This window comes from Bos javanicus, chromosome 5 (genome assembly GCF_032452875.1).
Source record: "Bos javanicus breed banteng chromosome 5, ARS-OSU_banteng_1.0, whole genome shotgun sequence".
In the NCBI taxonomy this organism is placed as follows: Eukaryota; Metazoa; Chordata; class Mammalia; order Artiodactyla; family Bovidae; genus Bos; species Bos javanicus.
Genome location: NC_083872.1, coordinates 34678904 through 34702252, shown reverse-complemented (window position 1 = coordinate 34702252; position 23349 = coordinate 34678904). Strand labels below are relative to the sequence as shown.

At 41.6% G+C, this 23349-nt stretch overlaps 2 protein-coding genes across 4 annotated transcripts in view; one reads left to right on the top strand and one right to left on the bottom strand.

The window, feature by feature from the left end:
* Positions 1-22218, bottom strand: part of SCAF11 (SR-related CTD associated factor 11) — a 94219-nt gene extending 72001 nt beyond the window's left edge. For all 3 annotated transcript variants that reach the window (XM_061416373.1, XM_061416374.1, XM_061416375.1), the window contains exon 1: positions 22129-22218. The gene's annotated coding sequence lies outside the window, so the exon portion shown is untranslated. The remainder of the gene's footprint in view (positions 1-22128) is intronic.
* Positions 19893-23349, top strand: part of LOC133248674 (uncharacterized protein DKFZp434B061-like) — a 49438-nt gene continuing 45981 nt past the window's right edge. Inside the window, exons 1-2 of the mRNA XM_061419039.1 lie at positions 19893-19943; positions 21827-22818. Of these exons, the coding sequence (XP_061275023.1) occupies positions 19893-19943; positions 21827-22660 (885 nt within the window). The 3' untranslated portion in view covers positions 22661-22818. The remainder of the gene's footprint in view (positions 19944-21826; positions 22819-23349) is intronic.

Below are 23349 nucleotides of genomic sequence, written 5' to 3'. Positions count from 1 at the left end.
CTGAAACCTCTGGGAAGACTAATTTAGAAGAAGAGCACTGAACAGACCTGGTACTATTTAAAGAAACTGAATTTGTAGCTAAAAGTCTTCCGAAAAAGAAACCTCCAGGCCCAGCCAATTTCCCTTGTGAGTTCTACTACGCATTTGAAGAAATAACACAATCTACTTCCCAATTCATTTCATAAGTCCAGCATTAAAAATCAGACGAAGACAGTACAAGAAAAGAACAAATTGAATTTCACCAAAATAATCTACAATGCATACATTTACACAATGGAATACTACTCAGCCACAAAAACTAATGAACTGGTGGTTCACTCAACCACTCAGAAGAATCTTAAAGGTAATAAACTGTGTTAAAGAAGCCAGCCTCAAAAGGTTACATACTACATAACTGCATTTATATAACATTATCAAAACAGCAAAATGTAGTACTAAGGAACCGTTATCAGTGGCTGCCTGGGTTAGAAGGTTAAACTACAAACACAGCACAAGGGAGTTTTCTGGGGGTGATGGAACCATTCTGAATCCTGAGACTGGTGGTTGTAATAAAAAACCTATACATGCAATAAAATTCACAGAACTACATACCACAAAAAGGTCCATTTTATTATATGTTAATAAATGTCAAAACGTTTTCAAAGGTAAAGACTACCATGAGAGAGCAATTATGGGCTAGAATATCAATTTTTTTCAACAAAGGTACTGTTTTCACTGAAAACTTCACTCATACTCTCAGTTTTCAATCACCAACACAGAGATCACCCAAATTACATAGCCACATTTGGGCTTGAGAGGAGCTGGGTTCCTGCATTTCTATAGCACGGAAAGGTCTCACAGACAGCACATATCTATTGCTTTGGAAGACAGAGATTAAAAGCAACAGATGCAACTTTGCAACCCCTCTAAATCCTAAGACAGAACTGTTAAGAAGAGATTCGTTCTAAGGCCTTAGTGATTGTATAGAGCGAGCAGACTTTTCACTTGTATGCAGGAAGACAAGCACTACAGCTGGCTCTTAGCTGGGTTACTCTTACTGATAGCTGTTCACTCTATGAGAAGAATATTCCTACAATGTAGTATTTTATCCTAAAAAAAAAAATGAGTGCCTTCTACATACCTGGATAGTTTACCACAAAGAGTTTGATAAAGATACTGTAATGTATGACAGGTTTCCACTATATCTCCAAATAAGAAACAATTCTACAACAGTAGCATGTTATATGTCCTCCAATAACTTCAATACATACTTCGGCAATTCTTCTCTAATAAATCCGAGCCTTGACTAAGATATGAAGGAAGGAATAGAAGGAGGAAGTAATTATGTAATCTTCATTTGTCCTTGAAGATTCTCACCTCTATTTTCTCAAATCTATTTATTAAAGCATTAATTTAAATGATAAACGCAAACCAAAAGCTCTTAGATGTTTAGTTTCTTTCCATTAGCCATTCCTCAACATTTATTACCAGTCCACTGAAGGCATGAGTCTGGAAAAGTAGAGTTTACATTTAGAAGACTAAACCTGAGAAATCTGTATGCAGGTCAGGAAGCAACAGTTAGAACTGGACATGGAACAACAGACTGGTTCCAAATAGGAAAAGGAGTACGTCAAGGCTGTATATTGTCACCCTGCTTATTTAACTTATATGCAGAGTACATCATGAGAAACGCTGAGCTGGAGGAAGTACAAGCTGGAATCAAGATTGCCGGGAGAAATATCAATCACCTCAGTTATGCAGATGACACCACCCTTATGGCAGAAAGTGAAGAGGAACTAAAAAGCCTCTTGATGAAAGTGAAAGAGGACAGTGAAAAAGTTAGCTTAAAGCTCAACATTCAGAAAACTAAGTTCATGGCATCTGGTCCCATCATGGGAAATAGATGGGAAAACAGTGGAAACAGTGGCTGACTATTTTTCCGGGCTCCAAAATCACTGCAGATGGTGACTGCAGCCATGAAATTAAAAGACGCTTACTCCTTGGAAGGAAAGTTATGACCCACCTAGACAGCATATTAAAAAGCAGAGACATTACTTTGCCAACAAAGGTCCATCTAGTCAAGGCTATGGTTTTTCCAGTGGTCATGTATGGATGTGTGAGTTGGACTGTGAAGAAAGCTGAGCAGCAAAGAATTGATGCTTTTGAACTGTGGTATTGGAGAAGACTCTTGAGAGTCCCTTGGACTGCAAGGAGATCCAACCAGTCCATCCTAAAGGAGACCAGTCCTGGGTGTTCACTGGAAGGACTAATGTTGAAGCTGAAACTCCAGTACTTTGGCCACCTGATGCTAAGAGCTGACTCACTGGAAAAGACCCTGATGCTGGGAAAGATTGAGTACAGGAGGAGAAGGGGACAACAGAGAATGAGATGGTTGGATGGCATCACCGACTCAATGGACATGGGTCTGGGTAGACTCCGGGAGTTGGTGATGGACAGGGAGGCCTGGAGTGCTGCGGTTCATGGGGTCGCAAAGAGTCGGACACAACTGAGCGACTGAACTGAACTGAACTAGAGAAAAAAAAAAAAAACCCAAAAAGAATAATGCAGTTTTAAAGACAACTCACAACAAACCTCTCAGGAGAACTACAGGAGCTCTTGGGATCAGTAGCAATGTACCCTTATATCTGTAAGCAGAATGACCAAGAGGAAAGCGAATCCTGAGAGGGAGCATGGAAGTAGAGAAAGAATTACTATCTTTTTATACTTTTCTTCTAACCCCAAATAAGAAAACTAAACTATTTCTTTAATTTAACCTTTAATCTACCTTAGAGAGACTCCTGAATTAAAATGGTAACCCCAGTCTATCTATTTCTCATAAAAGATGGGAAAATTATGTAAAGCACAGGAAACATTTGCAAATAAATCCCAAGATTAAAGGAAAGGAAACACTGACAATAAAATACCATACATAAATGCTTGTTAGAGAGGAATGGAAATGGATTTCATCTATAGCAGTGGGGGAGGGAGGAGGACAAAGTTCAAAACATTGCTTCTGAAATACTGCTCAGTTCTGTTTAAACAAGACTAAAAATTACGTTACAGAATTTCAACTCCATAAATTAGTCTCAAGCACAGACGCTAAATGTCATTCCTTGACCAGTTCCTCAAGGAATGTCACTTTCTTTGTACTAATCCCTTCCAAGTTGGTATAAGTTGCTATAGTAAAACTAATACAGATGGGAGGGTGTGGGGAGAACTGTTTTGTGCAGTACAAAGGACATCCTCTCTCTCTATTCTAGCATGCCTATTGTCTGACTTTATTAAATTCAACCTAAGTAGCTATCTCAGAGATAAACAAAATTTTATTCTGTTACATTAAGTGTATTATCAATGTTATCAGATCAATTTTTCACACGTAACTTAAAGCAGCATTTCACAACACTACTCCTATGATACAGTACTATTCTAACTTAGAAATATATTACTACATACTATGAAAACTTACTTAAAAAAAAAAAAAACACCACACACTCCTCCATACTGGCATCAGGCATGGCAGATCCTGGGATTCTCTCTGCAATGTAATCTTATTACAAATGCTTCAAAAACCCCAAGAACTCGACTTGACTATGCTTTCCACACAGCTTCTAGCCGTTACTTTCTGATATGTCATAAGTTATTTAACTCTTACAGTAGTTTGTGAAGACGATATTTTACATACAGTGAAAATAAGTAACTTGTCTGAGGTCACAAAGCCAGTGGTTAAGTAGTAGGACTAGAACTCACTAGCCCTTTGCCAGAAAATAAAACAAGTATCAATCCAAGTCACTAGACATTAAAAATATTCAAGCAATGAGAAGCACTAACACATTTAATGACTCAAATGACTACAAAACTATTAAGCTGTTATCTGCGCTATTTGCGAGATAACCAGGATCCAGTACCATGCACCACACCTTAAAGTACCCAATAAACACTTTTGAATGAATGAATTATAAATATGTATAACAAACCTGTTTAACTCAATGAAATCACAGCCTTGTCTAACTCGATGAAACTATGAGCCATACTGCGTAGGGTCACCCAAGACAAACGGGTCATGGTAGAGAGTTCTGACAAAACGTGGTCCACAGGAAAAGGGAATGGCAAACCACTTCAGTATCCTTGCCTTGAGAACCCCATGAACAGTATGAAAAGGCAAAAAGATAGGACACTGAAAGATAAACTCCCCAAGTCAGTAGGTGCCCAATATGCTTCTGGAAAAGAGTGGAGAAATAGCTCCAGAAAGAACAAAGAGGCTGAGCCAAGCGAAAACGATGTCCCATTGTGAATGTGACTGCTAATGGAAGTAAAGTCAGATGCTATAAAGAACAATACTGGACAGGAACTTGGAATGTTAGGTCCATAAATAAGGTAAATTAGAAGTAGTCAAACAGGAGATGGCAAGAGTGAACATCGACATTTTAGGAATCAGTGAGATAAAATGGACAAGTTCAGTTCAGTCGCTCAGTCGTATCCGACTCTTTGCGACCCCATGAATCGCGGCACACCAGGACTCCCTGTCCATCACCAACTCCCGGAGTTTACCCAGCCTCACGTGCATTGAGTCGGTAATGCCATCCAGCCATCTCATCCTCTGTCGTCCCCTTCTCCTCCTGCCCCCAATCCCTCCCAGCATCAGGGTCTTTTCCAATGAGTCAACTCTTCCCATGAGGTGGCCAAAGTATTGGCGTTTCAGCTTTAGCGTCAGTTCTTCCAATGAACACGCAGTACTGATCACCTATAGGATGGACAGGATGGACATCCCTGCAGCCCAAGGGACTCTCAAGAGTCTTCTCCAACACCACAGTTCAAAAGCATCAATTCTTCAGTGCTCAGCTATCTTTACAGTCCAACTCACACATTGATATATGACCACTGGAAAAACCATAGCCTTGACTAGATGGACCTTTGTTGGCAAAGTAATGTCTCTCCTTTTTAATATGCTGCCTAGGTTGGTCATAACTTTCCTTCCAAGGAGTGTCTTTTGTTCATGGCAGCAATCACCATCTGCAGTGATTTTGGAGCCCCCCAAAATAAAGTCTGACACTGTTTCCACTGTTTCCTCATCTATTTTCCATGAAGTGATGGGACCAGATGCCATGATCTTCGTTTTCTGAATGTTGAGCTTTAAGCCAACTTTTTCACTGTCCTCTTTCACTTTCATCAAGAGGCTTTTTACTTCCTCTTCACTTTCTGCCATAAGGGTGGTGTCATCTGCATATCTGAGGTTATTGATATTTCTCCCGGCAATCTTGATTCCAGCTTGCACATCTTCCAGCCCAGCCTTTCTCATGATGTACTCTGTATATAAGCAGGGTGACAATATACAGCCTTGACGTACTCCTTTTCCTATTTGGAACCAGTCTGTTGTGCCATGTCCAGTTCTAACTGTTGCTTCCTGACCTGCATATAGATTTCTCAAGAGGCAGGTCAGGTGGTCAGGTATCCCCATCTCTTTCAGAATTTTCCAGTTTCTTGTGATCCACAAAGTCAAAGGGCATAGTCAATAAAGCAGAGAATGATGTTTTTCTGGAACTCTCTTGCTTTTTCGATGATCCAGCAAATGTTGGCAATTTGATCTCTGGTTCCTCTGCCTTTTCTAAAACCAGCTTGAACATCTGGAAGTTCATGGTTCATATACTGCTGAAGCCTGGCTTGGAGAATTTTGAGCATTACTTTACTAGTGTGTGAGATGAGTGCATTTGTGCAGTAGTTTGAGCATTCTTTGGCATTGCCTTTCTTTGGGATTGAATGAAGATGGACCTCTTCCAGTCCTGTGGCCACTGCTGAGTTTTCCAAATTTGCTGGCATATTGAGTGCAGCACTTTCACAGCATCATCTTTCAGGATTTGAAATAGCTCAACTGGAATTCCACCACCTCCACTAGCTTTGTTTGTAGTGATGCTTCCTAAGGCCCATTTGACTTCACATTCCAGGATGTCTGGCTCTAGGTCAGTGATCACACCATTGTGATTATCTGGGTCGTGAAGATCTTTTTTGTACAGTTCTTCTGTGTATTCTTGCCACCTCTTCTTAATATGTTCTGCTTCTGTTAGGTCCATACCATTTCTGTCCTTTATTGAGCCCATCTTTGCATGAAATGTTCCCTTGGTATCTCTAATTTTCTTGAAGAGATCTCTAGTCCTTCCCATTCTGTTGTTTTCCTCTATTTCTTTGCATTGATCACTGAGGAAGCCTTAAGAACAGTATGAAAAGGCCATGAAGAGTATGAAAAGGCAAAATGTTGGACACTGAAAGAGGAACTCCCCAAGTCGGTAGGTGCCGAATATGCTACTGGAGATCAGTGGAGAAATAACTCCAGAAAGAATGAAGGGATGGAGCCAAAGCAAAAACACCACCCAGTTGTGGATGGGACTGGTGACAGAAGCAAGGTCCGATGTTGTAAAGAGCAATATTGCATAGGAACCTGGAATGTTAGGTCCATGAATCAAGGCAAATTGGAAGTGGTCAAACAGGAGATGGCAAGAGTGGATGTCGACATTCTAGGAATCAGCGAACTAAAATGGACTGGAATGGGTGAATTTAACTCAGATGACCATTACATCTGCTACTGTGGGCAGGAATCCCTTATAAGAAATGGAGTAGCCATCATGGTCAACAAAAGAGTCCGAAATGCAGTACTTGAATGCAATCTCAAAAAGGACAGAAGGATCTCTGTTTGTTTCCAAGGCAAACCATTCAATATCATGGTAATCCAAGCCTATGCCCCAACCAGTAAAGCTGAATAAGCTAAAGTTGAAAGGTTCTATGAAGACCTACAAGACCTTTTACAACTAACACCTAGAAAAGATGTCCTTTTCATTATAAGGGACAGGAATGCAAAAGTAGGAAGTCAAGAAATACCTGTAGTAACAGGCAAATTTGGCCTTGGAGTACAGAACGAAGCAGGGCAAAGGCTAATTGAGTTTTGCCAAGAGGGTGTTTGGTCATAGCAAACACCCACTTCCAACAACACAACAGATGACTCTACACATGGACATCACCAGATGGTCAACACCAAAATCAGATTGATTATATTCTTTGCAGCCAAAGATGGAGAAGCTCTATATTGTCAGCAAAAACAAGACCGAGAGCTGACTGTGGCTCAGATCATGAACTCCTTACTGCCAAATTCAGACTTAAATTGAAGAAAGTAAAGAAAACCACTAGACCATTCAGGTATGACCTAAATCAAATCCCTTATGATTATACAGTGGAAGTGAGAAATAGATTTAAGGGACTAGATCTGATAGAGTGCCTGATGAACTATAGATCATGACATTGTATAGGAGACAAGGATCAAGATCACCCCCATGGAAAAGAAATGTAAAAAAGCAAAATGGCTGTCTGAGGAGGCCTTACAAATAGCTCTGAAAAGAAGAGAAGCGAAAAGCAAAGGAAAAAAGGAAAGATACAAGCATCTTAATGCAGAGTTCCAGAGATTAGCAAGGAGAGTTAAGAAAGCCTTCCTCAGTGATCAATGCAAAGAAATAGAGGAAAGCAACAGAATGGGAAAGACTAGAGATCTTTTCAAGAAAATTAGAGATACCAAGGGAACATTTCATGCAAAGATGGGCTCGATAAAGGACAGAAATGGTATGGACCTAACAGAAGCAGAACATATTAAGAAGAGGTGGCAAGAATACACAGAAGAACTGTACAAAAAAGATCTTCATGACCCAATCACGATGGTGTGATCACTCACCTAGAGCCAGATATCCTGGAATGTAAGTCAAGTGGGCCTTAGAAAGCATCACTACGAACAAATGGACCAGAATGGGTGAATTTAATTCAGATGACCATTATATCTACTACTATGGGCAAGAATCCCTAAGAAGACATGAAATAGCCCTCACAGTCAAGAAAAGAGTCCAAAATGCAGTACTTGGATGCAATCTCAAAAACGACAGAATGACCTCTGTTCGTTTCCAAGGCAAAACATTCAACATCACAGTATCCAAGTCTACGCCCCAACCACTAATGCCAAAAAAGCTGAAGTTCAACAATTCTATGAAGACCTATAAGACCTTCTAGAACTAACACCCAAAAAAGATGTCCTTTTCATCATAGGGGACTGGAATGCAAAAACAGGAAGTCAAGAGATACCTAGAATAATAGGCAAGTTTGGCCTGGGAGTACAAAGTGAAGCAGGGAAAAGGCTAACAGAGTTTTGCCAAGACAATGCACTGGTCAAAGCAAACAGCCTCTTCCAACAACACAAGAGGCAACTCTACACATGGACAACACCAGATGGTTAATACAGAAATCAAATTGATTATACTCTTTGTAGCCGAAGATGGAGAAGCTCAATACAGTCAGCGAAAACGAGACCAGGAGCTGACAGTGGTTCAGAGCATGAACTCCTTATTGCAAAATTCAGACTTAAATCGAAGAAAGTAGGGAAAACCACTAGACCATTCAGGTATGACCTAAATCAAATCCCTTCTGATTATACAGTGGAAGTGACAAATAGATTCAAGGGATTAGATCTGATAGAGTGCCTGAAGAACTATGGATGGAGGTTCATAACAGTATACAGAAGGTGGTTATCAAAACCATTCCCAAGAAGAAGAAACACCAAAAGGCAAAATGGTTGTCCAAGGCCTTAAAAATAGCTGAGAAAAGAAGAGAAGTGAAAGGCAAATGAGAAAAGGAAAGATATATCCATCTGAATGCAGAGTTCCAAAGAATAGCAAAAAGAGAGAAGAAAGCCTTCTCAAGTGATCAATGCAAAGAAATTGAGGAAAGCAATACAAGGGGAAAGACCAGAGAACTCTTCAAGAAAATCAGAGATACCAAGGGAACATTTCTGCAAAGATGGGCACAATAAAGGACATTATGGACCTAATAGAAGCAGAAGATATTAAGAGGTGGCAAGAATACACTGAAGAACTATACAAAACAGATCTTCGTGACCCTGATAACCACGATGGTGTGCTCACTCACCTAGAGCCAGACATCCTGGAATGCCAAGTGGGCCTTAGGAAGCATCACTACAAACAAAGCTAGTGGAGGTGATGGAATTCCAGTTGAGCTATTTCAAATCCTAAAAGATGATGCTGTGAAAATGTCACATTCAATATACCAACAAATTTGGAAAATTCAGCAGTGGCCACAGGACTGGAAAAGGTCCGTTTTCATTCCAATCCCAAAGAAAGGCAATGCCGAAGAATGCTCAAACTACCGCACAATTGCACTCATCTCACACACTAGTAAAGTAATGCTCAAAATTCTCCAAGCCAGGCTTCAGCAATACATGAACCATGAACTTCCAGATGTTCAAGCTGGTTTTAGAAAAGGCAGAGGAACCAGATACGAAATTGCCAACATCTGCTGGATCATACAAAAGGAAAGAGAATTCCAGAAAAACATGTACTTCTGCTTTATTGACTACGCCAAAGCCACTGACTTTGCGGATCACAACAAACTGTGGAAAATTCTGAAAAAGATAGGAATACCAGACCATGTTACCTGTCTCCTGAGAAATCTCTATGCAGATCAAGAAGCAACAGTTAGAACCAGACATGGAAAAACGGGACTGGTTCCAAATCAGAAAAGGAGTATGTCAAGGCTGCATCTTGTCACCTTGTTTAACTTATATGCAGAGTACATAATGAGAAATGCCAGGTGGGATTAATTACAAGCTGGAATCAAGATTGCAGGGAGAAATACCAATAACCTCAGATATGCAGATGATACCACCCTTATGGCAGAAAACGGAGAACTAAAGAGCCTCTTGATGAAAGTGAAAGAGGAGAGTGAAAAAGCTGACTTAAAACTCAACATTAAAAAGACTAAGATCACAACATCAGGTCCTACCAGTTCACAGTAAATAGATGGGGAAACAATGGAAACAGTGAGAGACTCTATTTTCTAGGGCTCCAAAATCACTTCAGATGGTGACTGCAGCCATGAAATTAAAAGACACTTGCTCCTTCGAAGAAAAGCTGTGACCAACCTAGACAGTGTATTAAAAAGCAGAGTCATTAACTTTACTGACAAGGGTCCGTCTAGTCCAAACTATGATTTTTCCAGTAGTCATGTATGGATGTGAGAATTGGACCATAAAGAAAGCTGAGCACCGAAGAACTGATGCTTTTGAACTGTGGTGTTGTAGAAGACTCTTGAGAGTCCCTTAGATTGCAAGAAGATCAAACCAGCCAATCCTAAAAGAAATCAGTCCTGAATATTAATTGGAAGGACTGATGGTGAAGCTAATGCTCCAATGGTTTGGCTACCAGATGCAAAGAACCAACTCACTGGAAATACCCTGATCCTTGGAAAGATTGAAGGCAGGAGGTAAAGGGGACAATAGAGGATGAGATGTTTGGACAGCGTCATTGGCTCGCTGGACATCAGTTTCAGCAAGCTCAGGGAGTCGGTGATGGATATGGAAACCTGGCGTGCTACAGTCCATGGGGTCGCAAAGAGTTGGACAAGACTGAGCAACTGAACTAAAAAACAACCTTAGGTAATATTTAGTCAGCGCATTTGTCAGGCATGATCTTAAATTAAATATATGCATGTTATGTTCCATGGAGAAAAGGCAACACTGCTGAAATGAATAGGAAGACAGAGGTTCTCAGCAGATAAACTATATTTTTTTAAAAAAGAAAGAAAGAAATGAAAATTTTAGAACTGAAAAACACAATGTCTGAAATAAGATCTTAAAAACAGGATGGAAATGTAAAGGAATGAGTCAGTAAATGTGAAGATACAGTATTAGAAATGATCTGATATGAAGAACAGATAAATAAAAGACTGAAAGAAAATGAAGAGTCTCAGGCTCCTATGGACAATATCCAAAGTTCGATTCATGCCCAGAAAAAGGAAAAAGATTGGTACAGAAAAATATATTTGAAGAAATAATGTTCAAAAAAACTCTCTAACTTGGTGAAAGGCACAAATTTAAAAATTCACAAAGTTCAGTGTGCATCAAATAGGATTAACTCAAAAGAAAGATCAAAGAAATAAAAATGGAAAAGACATTTCAGTTAAGAAAAACAAAGAGAATTTATCACCAAAAGGGCTACTTAAAAGAAGTGCTTCAGGCTGAAAAGATATGACACAAGAAACAAAACTGAAATTTCATTAACAAAGAACAACAAGAAAATACCAAATATTTAGGAATATATGAGATTTTTTTTCTCCTTTCAAGTCCTTTAAAAAATATATAATTATTTAAAGCAAAAGCTATGTTTCATCCCTAGACCTAACAGAATCATAGACATCAACAAACCTGGAGCACAGAATTAGAGGTAGAGAGAATGATTACTTTATATCAGGAAATGAACTAAATACTCTGGCACACTTCTGCACATTTAAACACCAAGCCACAGTACATTAAAAAAATTAAAACACCTATCAATATTACAACACTGCTTAAAAGGCTTTAAAATCATTCACTAAACAGAGCTAACTTAAAGTTATAAAAGACAGAGATGGAGTTAGGTGCTATTACCACCAGACTCAGGTAAACATTACTTAAAATAGGTGAGGAAACCGTGTGTGTGCTCACTAGGTCAGTTGTGTCCAAATCCCTGTGGCCCCATGAACTGTAGTCTGCCAGGTTCCTCCGCCCATGGAATCTTCTAGGCAAGATACTGGAGTGGGGTGCCATTTCCTACTCTAAGGAATCTTCCTGACCCAGGGATCCAACTGGTGTCTCTTGTGTGTCCTATACTGGCAGGCAGATTCTTTACAACTAGCGCCACTACTGATAGTCACCTACAAGAGGTGACAATCAGTATTTGGGATGATCAGTATTCAGAGCCGGGTATGATCGACTCCAAAACCTATATAAACAGAAAACTGATTTTTAACCTTACTGTTAAGATTACAGTAAAAAAAAAAAAAAAAAAAAAAACCCTCCCTTAAAAGTACATCTGAGGGGTTTCCCTGGTGGCTCAGTGGTAAAGAATCTGTCAATGCAGCAGACACAGGTTGGATCACTGATCTAGAAGATTCCAGGTGCCACAGAGAAAATAAGCCTGTGCACTACAACTACAAAGCCCATAAACCTCAACTACTCAAGCCTAAGCACCCAGAGCCTGTGCTCCACAAAAGAAGCCACCACAACGGAAAGCCCACACAATGCAACTAAAGGGTAACCCCAGCTCGCTGCAACTAAAAAGCCTATGCAGCAACAGAGCTCCAGCACAGCCAGAAATTAATAATTTTTTAAAAATACAACTGAGAACTCTAGGTAAATAAAGAAATAAGGAGAAAGATTAGTCTTATCACTAAGAGATGTGAGAATCTCAGGAGGGTTTATATTAAAACTTGAGAACAAATTTCTCTTAATTTTCACTAAAATTGTTGGTACAATAATCTTTTGTAATTTACTTGTAAAAACAAGTAAGTATAATCTTTAAAAGTACATATCTGCTGCTGCTAAGTCGCTTCAGTCGTGTCCGACTCTGTGCGACCCCATTGACGGCAGCCCACCAGGCTCCCCCATCCCTGCGATTCTCCAGGCAAGAACACTGGAGTGGGTTGCCATTTCCTTCTCCAATGCATGAAAGTGAAAAATAAAAGTGAAGTCGCTCAGTCGTGTCCAACTCTTCGCGACCCCATGGACTGCAGCCTACCAGGCTCCTCCGTCCATGAGATTTTCCAGGCAAGAGTACTGGATCGGGTTGCCACTGCCTTCTCTGAAAAGTACATGTCCGTATGTTGCAATTCCACCTGGATGTGTTAGAAGCTAAGTCTGTGGGCAAAGTGTCCATACAAGCGATGGTGAGACGGCCTAGAATGAGGTATTAGAACTCAAGCAGAATGGCAAGATGCTCTGCACGAGGTATGAGAGAAGCCTGGAATGAGGACTGCATCCTGGTACAAGGTGTCAGAGCCCTAGTAGAGTGAAAATGTTATGCAAGACAGGGGAGGGAGCAGCAATGGCAGTGGGAAACTGGCTACGTAGCTGGGATTGATCCTATAAGTAAATAACTACGGGTAATGGGAGGTAAGTAATTCCTTTTAAGAAAAGGGAGTTATAAACTTTGAGAAAGAGAAAACTGAAAAAAAAAAAAAACAAAACTCTGTTTATTGGAAAAACTGGCACCAACTCATGGTTTTTTATATATAGATGGAGATACAAATATAACAACAAAATCTTGGTTTCTGAATACCTTTCTCCACTCAAAGAAACCACACGTTGGAGAAATGGTTGATTCCAGGGCTGTGGCAAGGAAAGTTTAAGGTAAGCCTGGAACATTTTCTTTTCAAAAATTAAGGAGTGCTCAAAGCAAGTCAGAAGAACACAGAAACTAGCTTGAAGTGGCTTTCACTAGCCAAAGCTGGGACAATCTGAGAATCAACAAACAGCAAGTTTGATAAGGATTGAGCTTAACATAATCTCAAAATACTTTCCCACAAAGTACTTATTAATTACTAAAAAGGAGGGAAACTTTTCAGTAAAGAGGCTTGTGAGACTTCACCTTAAGTGATCAAAATGCACATCATCAGTAAGGGGACAAATAAAACTATGCCATTTGACAGGATGTAACATGAACACAGTATCATCACAGTGGTACTCCTATCAAAAATGCACAATCTGAATCCAACCACAAGGAGACATCAGTTCAGTTCAGTTCAGTCGCTCAGTCGTGTCCGACTCTTTGCGACCCATGAATCGCAGCACACCAGGCCTCCCTGTCCATCACCAACTCCCGGAGTTCACTCAGACTCACGTCCATCGAGTCAGTGATGCCATCCAGCCATCTCATCCTCTGTCGTCCCCTTTTCCTCCTGCCCCCAATGCCTCCCAGCATCAGGGTCTTTTCCAATGAGTCAACTCTTCGCATGAGGTGGCCAAAGTACTGGAGTTTCAGCTTTAGCATCATTCCTTCCAAAGAAATCCCAGGGCTGATCTCCTTCAGAATGGACTGGTTGGATCTCCTTGCAGTCCAAGGGACTCTCAAGAGTCTTCTCCAACACCACAGTTCAAAAGCATTAATTCTTCGGCACTCAGCTTTCTTCAAAGTCCAACTCTCACATCCGTACAGGTAAATCCAAATCATTGGACATTTTACAATAAAACTAACCTTTAATCTTTTTAAGTGTCAGGGCCATGAAAATCAATGAAAGACTGAGAAATTGTTCTAGGCTGAAGCAATGTAAAAAGACATTATAATTAAATAAATGCAACAGAAAATTCTGAACCGTATCATTTTGTTACAGAGGAAATCACTAAGGAAACTGGCAAAACCTGGATGACGTCTGAGTAGATGGTAGTAATATACCAATATTAATTTCCTAAGCTTAATATTGTTTCTGTAATAGAATGTCCCTGTCCTTGATTGGCGCAATGAGACTACAATCTACAACTTACTCAGTTTTTTGCACTAACTTGGAACTTTTGTGAAAGTTTGAGACTTAAAAAAAAAAAATGATTACCCAAAATATTCCCTTACAGCATCTAAAGCTAGAATATAAGCAAAACAGTACTCCTTTTAAAGAAAATGTGTTTCCATCTATTATTATACAGGAAACGACTCTATTATTTATGGGATTCTTTTGATCTATATCTGCACTGTCCAGTACAGTACCACTGTTCTGTTTCCCATTGCACTGACCACATTTCAAATGTTGCACACTTGAACACAGTAGTAGTCACTACTACTTCAGTTACTATCAACTACTACATAGGGGAGCAGAGATACAGAACACTTTCATCATCACAGCAACATCTATTACTAGACAACACTGATGCAGAGTTTGGAAAGTCAACAGATGTAATATCTAACTAAAGGCCAAAGACTCAGACAGACGTGGGCATAGATTCTTAGCAACTGCTCTCACACTTAACAAGTCATTTGACTTCTCCAGAGCCTCTGACTCCTTTCTGTAAAACAGATTAATGCACCCAGCACTGCAAGGCTTCTGAAAACATCAAATGAAAATTAATACAAAATGTCTAGAACACAGTAGTTGGCACACAGTATATATGATAAACAATAACTGTGGGCAAGAATCCCTTAAAACAAATGAAGTAGGCATCATAGTCAACAAGAGAGTCTGAAATGCAGTACTTGGATGCAATCTCAAAAAGGACAGAAGGATCTCTGTTCATTACCAAGGCAAACCATTCAATATCACAGTAATCCAAGTCTATGCTCCAACCAATAATGCTGAAGAAGCTGAAATTGAACAGTTCTACGAAGACCCACAAGACCTTCTAGAACACCCAAAAAAGATGTTCTTTTCATTATAGGGGACTGGAATGCAAAAGTAGGAAGTCAAGAAATATTTGGGAGTAAACAGGAAAATTTGGCCTTGGAGCACAGAATGAAGCAGGGCAGAGACTAGCAGAGTTTGGCCAAAAGAAACACACTGGTCATAGCAAAGAACCTCTTCCAACAACACAAGAGATGACTCTACACATGGACATCACTAGATGGTCAATACAGAAATCAAATTGATTATATTCTTTGCAGCCAAAGATGGAGAAGCTCTATGCAGTCAGCAAAAACAAGACCCGGAGCTGACTGTGGCTTAGATCATGAACTCCTTACTGCCAAATTCAGACTTAAATTGAAGAAAGTAGGGAAAATCACTAGACCATTCAGGTATGACCTAAATCAATTCCCTTACAAGTATACAATGTAAGTGACAAATAGATTCAAGGGATTAGATCTGATAGAAGAACTATGGGTGGAGGTTCATGACATTGTACAGGAGGTAGTGATCAAGACAATCCCAAGAAGGAAAATCCAAAAAGGCAAAATGGTTGTCTGAGGAGGGTTTACAAATAGCTGTGAAAAGAAGAGAAGCTAAAGGCAAAGGAGAAAAGAAAACATATACCTATTTGAATGCAGAGTTCAAAGAACAGCAAGGAGAGATAAGAAAGCCTTCCTCAGTGATCAATGCAAAGAAAGAGGAAAACAATAGAATGGGAATGACTAGAGATCTCTTCAAGAAGATTAGAGATACCAAGGGAACATTTCACACAAAGTTGGGCACAATGGAGGACAGAAATGGTATGGACCTAACAGAAGCAGAAGATATTAGAAGAGGTGGCAAGAATACACAGAAGAACTCTACCAAAAAGATCTTCATGACCCAGATAACCACAATGGTGTGATCACTCACCTAGAACCAGACATCGTGGAGTGCAAAGTCAAGTTAGCCTTAGGAAGCATCACTAGGAACAGAGCTAGTGGAGGTGATGGAATTTCAGTTGAGCTATTTCAAATCCTAAAAGATGATGTGGTGAAAGTGCTGCACTCAATATGACAGCAAATTTGGAAAACTCAACAGTGGCCCCAGGACTGAAACGGACAGTTTTCCTTCCAATCTCAAAGAAAGGCAATGCCAAAGAATGCTCAAACTACCGCACAATTTTACTCCTCTCACATGCTAGCAAAGTAATGCTCAAAACTCTCCAAGCCAGGCTTCAACAGTACATGAACCATGAACTTCCAGATGTTTAAGCTGGTTTTAGAAAGGGCAGAGGAAACAGAGATCAAATTGCCAACATCCGCTGGACCATCAAAAAAGCAAGAGAGTTCCAGAAAAACATGTACTTCTGCTTTATTGACTATGCCCTTTGACTTTGTGGATCACAAGAAACTGTGGAAAATTCTCAAAGAGATGAGAATACCAGACCACCTGACCTGCCTCCTGAGCAATCTGTACACAAGTCAAGAAGCAACAGTTAGAACTGGACATGGAACAACAGACTGGTTCCAAATCAGGAAAGGAGTACATCAAGGCTGTATATTGTCATCCTGCTTAGTTAACTTATATGCAAAGTACATCATGAGAAACGCTGGGCTGGATGAAGCACAGGCTGGAATCAGGATTGCAGGGAGGTATCAATAACCTCAGATATGCAGATGACACCACCCTTATGGCAGAAAGCGAAAAAGAACTAGATAGCCTCTTGATGAAAGTGAAAGAGGAGAGTGAAAAAATTGGCTTAAAACTCAACATTCAGAAAACTAAGATCACAGCATCTGGTCCCATCACTTCGTGGCAAATAGATGGGGAAACAATGGAAACAGTGACAGACTTTATTTTGGGGGGCTTCAAAATCACTGCAGATGGGGACTGCAACCATGAAATTAAAAGATGCTTGCTCCTTGGAAGAAAAGTTATGACCAACCTAGACAGTATATGAAAAAGCAGAAACTCTACTTTGCCCACAAAGGTCAGTCTAGTCAAAGCTATGATTTTTCCAGTAGTCATGTATGGATGTGAGAGTTGGACCATAAAGAAAGCTGAGTGCCAAAGAAATGATGCTTTTGAACTGTGGTGTTGGAGAAGACTCTTCAGAGTCCCTTAGACTGCAAGAAGATCCAACCAGTCCATCCTAAAGGAGATCAGTCCTGGGTGTTCATTGGAAGGACTGATGTTGAAGCTGAAACTCCAATGCTTTGGCCACCTGATGCGAAGAGCTGACACATCTGAAAATACCCTGATGCTGGGAAAGATTGAAGGTGAGAGAAGGGGATGGCAGAGGATGAGATGGTTGGATGGCATCACCGACTCAATGGACATGAGTTTGAGCAAGCCCCGGGAGCTGGTGATGGACAGGGAAGCCTGACCTGCTGCAGCCCATGGGATCACAAAGAGTCAGACTCGACTGAGCGACTGAACTGAAGTCTCTTCTATAATGTGACTGGATGATTTCTTAACCTTTGATCTCAGTTATTTTAGATCTAGTTAAGCAATTTCAGGAGCATCAGTTTGAAAATAAGCTTACTATCCTGCTTGTTCAAAAGGCTAATGAGCTCCATGTTGTTAAATGCAAAGAAAAATCTTTCTTCTCTTTTTTCTGACCTTGCCATGCAGCTCGTGGGACTTGTTTCCTAACCAGGGATCGAACCTGGGTCCTGGGCAGTGACAGTGAGGAATCCTAACCACTGGACTGCCAAACAATTTCCCAAAGAAAAATCTGTTAGTTCTCACTTTACTCAACTCTGATCATCACTTGACCCTAATGACTACTCTCCCCTTAAAATACTCTCGTCCTTTGGTTTCTGTAATACCCTCAACTCCTATTTCTCTGTCCTTCACAGATTCTTTGGGAGCTCACATTCCTCTAACAACTTTTTTTTTTTAAATGTTAGAGGCTACTGTGATTCCATTTTAGCAGCTCTTTTTCCCAAGTTATAGACTTTTCCCTAAACAATTTCATCTATAGTTTCTACTATCTATATGCTGCTGCTGCTGCAGCTAAGTCACTTCAGTTGTGTCCGACTCTGTGCAACCCCACAGAGGGCAGCCCACCAGCCCATACCTCTCCTTTGAAATTCAGAATCAAGTATCTAATTGCCTACAGAAATATCCATGTGAAAGCTCCAAAGCTCAAACCCACTAGTCAGAAGAACCCTGGTCTTTTTTTTGGTACCACCATCAACTCATCCATTTAACTCAGGAGTCATCTTTGAAATTTCTCTCTCCTTCACCTTCAATCCACTGAGTGTGGCCTGACGATCACACGTTTGTCCATCTCCACATTTCTCATCCTAATTCAAGCTATCCTCATCTACTCTGGACTGCTACTGCAAAAGTCTTTACTAATGTCTCCATATCCATTCTTGCCGTCTCTCCTTCCTTTCAATACACATCACCACAATCCTAGTTCTGCCTTCTGGGACTACCAAAAAACAAGACTAACCTGACTTCTAAATGACAACATTTCAAAGAATAACAAAGTTATACCACTCCACTCTTAGCCAAGCATTCTTAGTTTTCTCTATATTCTGACAAATCACTTTCAAGATCACATTCTGTCATACTGTCCCTTAAACTGACTAGATCTTAATGCATGGATATAAGTAATCTAGCAGTGTATACAAAAGAATGAAACTTGCATAGTCTCAAATTTCAAACCACAATTACTATTTTTAATGTTTTTATGTTTTTAGCTGAAAGCACGTTAATATTTGTTAAGTACCTACTATATATAAGACATTGTTCAGTGTTCAGGGACAAAACAGTGACCCAAACTGACAAACCTCATTCTTACAGAACTTGCTTTAAAGAGAAAAATACAATAAACTTAAGTTAGTAAATTATACAGCATCTTAGAAAATGTTAAGTGCTATGGAGAAAAACCTGGCTTAAAAAGGGCTAAGAAATGTAGGAGGATGGCCTGACGCTTTAAGAGTAGTCAAAGAAAATCTCAGTAGTAGAGAAGTGTGGCTAGAGAAACTGAAGTCAGAGAGGAGGAGACTCAAAAAAGTCTCAGACCCTGGCAGACCATAGTAAGAGCTATGTATTTAACTATGACTGAGAAGGGAAGCCATTTGAGAAGAGAAGTGACAGGATCTGATGTATTTTATCAGGATCACTCTGGCTGCTGAGTGTTAAAGACTCTAGGTTAACAAAGGTCATAGTGAAACATCTCAGAATGTTATTCTGTTAAGTGAGAGATGACAGTGTTGTTTTTACATTTTATATTGAACTTTTATGTGCACTGCTGCTGCTGCTAAGTCGCTTCAGTCGTGTCCGACTCTGTGCAAACCCATAGACGGCAGCCCACCAGTTTCCCCCGTCCCTGGGATTCTCCAGTTAAGAACACTGGAGTGGATTGCCATTTCCTTCTCCAATGCATGAAATGAGAAGTGAAAGTGAAGTTGCTCAGTCTTGTCTGACTCTTTGCGACCCCATGGACTGCAGCAAAGCCAACAACTTAAAAAAAAAAAAAGGAAAGTGAGGACCATAACAATGAAAAGAGGAGCACTGGGAACAGCAATAAAATGATTCAGGATATTTTAACTCCAGGCTCTACTCAGTGCTACTAAAAGTTTATCACCATTTATCACTGAATTTCCCAAATTGGGAAAACTCAAGGACGGCATCTACTAGCCAAAGCACTATATTAAAAACTTTTTTGTCAGTTCTGCCTAAATATCTTAGTTCACTAGCAGTATGACAAAGATATTAAAATGTAACCCAAAATGACTGAAAAACACTCAACTCGTAGACACTGTGTGTGTAACAGATTCAAGGTAAAGCTATTAACTTATTCTTTGAGACAGGGGATATAATTAAGATTATTTCACCGGGGAAGTAAAGTCAAGATTCAATTCATATCACTAAAAGACAATGGTAAATGATGGCAGAGCTTATTCTAAAAGGAACTTACAATGAAAATTATTCTAAGGCTGACTCCTCATTATTTTTGTACCTGCCATTCTCCTTGGCTAGGTTTTACAGCTATGTCTCACTGATGAAACTAAAAAAAAAAAGTTTAAGTATTAGGTAGATGAGTAATATAATTCTACACTTTCTAATTACTAAAAGATGCTACTGGTAACAGCACTGATTCATCCTACCTCTGATTAACAGCATAACTTTTCAAGAAAATTGCCTGAAGTACTGGTTAGGGCCCAAAGGATTATAGGGAAGCTGAATGACCCCTGAAAAGTTTCAATGTTAACCCATGAAACCCATTACTACCACCTAAAAGCATACAAAAATACTCCCCTTAAAAACTTTTCCATGACTTAAGTTTCAAGTAGCATATTTAGGAACAATTTTTCATTTTCTTCCAGTTTTCTTCCCCCTCAACGTAGTGAAAATGTCTTTATAGCATAAGTACACTTGAGTAAGCAGAGATCCAAATCCTACTCTGCCAAAATTTTAAGAGGGACTCAAATTCTCAAGCAGAAAGGTAACTAGCTCAACGTAAAATGTACTGATTACTAAAATACTTGCAAGCACCAAACAAGAAAATTTAGTGGAAAAAAAATGCAGTTACAATAAGAATTGCTAATCTTTAAAAAATTCTTCATATTGCATAAACGAAATACAAAGTAAACTCAGATTACCTTTCACAATAGTAAAACAAAAGAAATCAAAAGACAATTTCATGTCTTCTGCCAGTTCGTTAAAATAACAAAAACTAAAGTCCCACAAACTTTATTGCAGCTCTTAGCAAACAGCAAAAAAGTCAAATGATTAGGCCAACTGCCAAAGAAACAGGGAAGAGAAAGCAATAGTGTGGGAAAAGACTTGATTACCTATCAAAATTTTAATACCAATAAAACACAAAACCCACATTTAAGAATGTACTTCAATATCCTGCTGAGGAAGTAGTCATATGCACGAAATCAACTTTTGTTTTATAATGAAAAAACGCATCTGTTAAACATGCTTTTTCCAATTTTCACTGAATTTCCCACATTGGGAAAACTGAAGGACGGCATCTACTAGCCAAAGCACTATATTAAAAACTTTTTTGTCAGTTCTGCCTAAATATCTTAGTTCACTAGCAGTATGACAAAGATATTAAAATGTAACCCAAAATGAATGAAAAACGCTCAACTCGTAGACACTGTGTGTATAACAGGGTACAGAAATACTTTGAGAATATTTTAAAATTCCATATTCGTATATAAATTCAACTACTCTTAAATCTGGCGCTTACTTTCAGAACAATTTTTCAAAATGGGGGGAGAGAGCAAGACGGCCAGACATCCCTAAGAAATGTCTTTAAGGAGCGATTGATGGAGCCAAGTTGAGACCTCCCGCCCTCTCATCAGACGGGGAAACTGGTTTAAGAATCGGAGGTGGGAGAAGAGTTTGAAATTCAGAGCATGGGGTAACGCGGATGCTCTGAAACGCCGGCTCTTCCCTAGTCGCGCACTCCGAGAGGTCACCGCGCAGTAAAGTTTGGTTTCACAAACGGGCTTGGACGCTATTGACAAAAGCAAAGTCTCCCAAGTCAAGAGAGCTGGGGCCGGGGAGCGCCCGGAAGCCCAGCAGGACACAGTGCCCCGCAAGGACAGGGTTGGACGTGTGGCGACCCTGCCGCGGAGAACCCTAGCCTCAACCCACTCCCCCAGGACCCCGGGCGGGGACAGGAGCCGCCGGCGGAGGCGGCGGGTAGGCCACAAGGAGGAAATGGGACGGGGTACCGACAGCGAGGCGGTGGCGGCCGACACGGGGCCGCCCTCGCGGGGGTGGCGAGAGGAACTGGGGGCCTCCCCGCCTCAGCCTCCCCCGCCTCGAGAGGCGGCTCCAACTTTCCTCCGAGCGCAGGACGCCGCCTGGGCCGCGCGAGATTCCGAAACTTTGTCCGCCCTCCCATCGCCCCGGGCCCCCCTCTCCCCCACTCCGCCAGTCCGTACACCCCACCCCGCAGCGACAGCTGCCTGCGCCCGTCCGCCCCCGGGGTCGGCCCGTGTTTACCTCAGGCCGAGGTCGAGGCGCAGGCTCCGGCGGCGGCGGCAGCCCCACTGCAGGTCCCCAGGTTCCCGTCACGCCGCCGCCAAGTTCCCCAACATGGACTCCGTCCGCTTCGAGGTATTCCGGGGGCGCTGAGGCGCCGGCTCTGCTGGCTGGCGCGGGAGGTGGCGGCGGTGGAGCAGGGAGCGGACCCGGGCTGCGCTGCTCCGCGCGGCTTGCGCCACCGCTGCTCCCCCTCCCCCCGCCCCGTCTGGCCTCCTCCCGCTCCGCTCCGCGCGTCCCCTTCCCCCTCCCCCGCTCCCCTCCGCTAAGCCGCGCCGCCACAGGTCGGCGCGCTACGGTGACGCCGGCGGCGGCGGCGGCGGCGGCGGACCCTCCGCGCTTTCCCTACTCGCTCGCACTGGCCCTGCGTGCACGACTGCAGCGCTCAACCAGACCTCAGGGGGGCGCTGGCAATCCACCGTTTACGACGGAAGAACGTGACGGGCGGAGTCAAGTCACGCGGCCTGCGAGCAGGAGGGAGGGCCCCAGCTAGTGGCGCGGGCTTCTGGGAAACGTCCTTAACGCCCGGCTCGCCTCCCACGCTGCAGGTTCTGCGCCTGCGCGGCGCGCTGGAGTCAGCCCTGCGTTGCCGGCTGTACACCTCAAGCTGTAGAAGACAGTTAAGAAGGCTCTCGGGGAACAGGACATGAGGTGCTTTGTGCGGCCTTTACTATCCTATCTGATATTGAAAACAGTGTTTTGTTGTTTGGCGGTGGATTGAGTTTTCGTCCTGCAGCGTTACCCGCCTGAACTACATCCTGCGGGGAGGCTGAAGTGGCCCCAACTTGTAAGCTCACCTCTTTCTTCCCGCCCAGTGGGCATTTTAAAAAAGCTTTGAAGAAGTATCCTACGTGACTCATCAAGCCTAGGCTTGTCCCCGTATCTAAATTCCCACAGCAAAAAATTAAATGTGATCCTGATCCACTTGGTGGTTCAGTTCAGTCGCTCAGGTTTGTCAGACTCTTTGCGACCCCATAGACTGCAGCATACCAGGCTTCCCTGTCCATCACCTGCTCCCGGAGCTTGTTCAAACTCATGTCCATCGTGGTGGTGATGCCATCCAACCATCTCATCCTCTGTCTTCCCCTTCTCTCCCTGCCTTCAGTCTTTCCCAGCATCAGGGTCTTTTCCAGTGAGTCAGTTCTTCACATCAGGTGGCCAAAGTATTGGAGTTTCAGCATC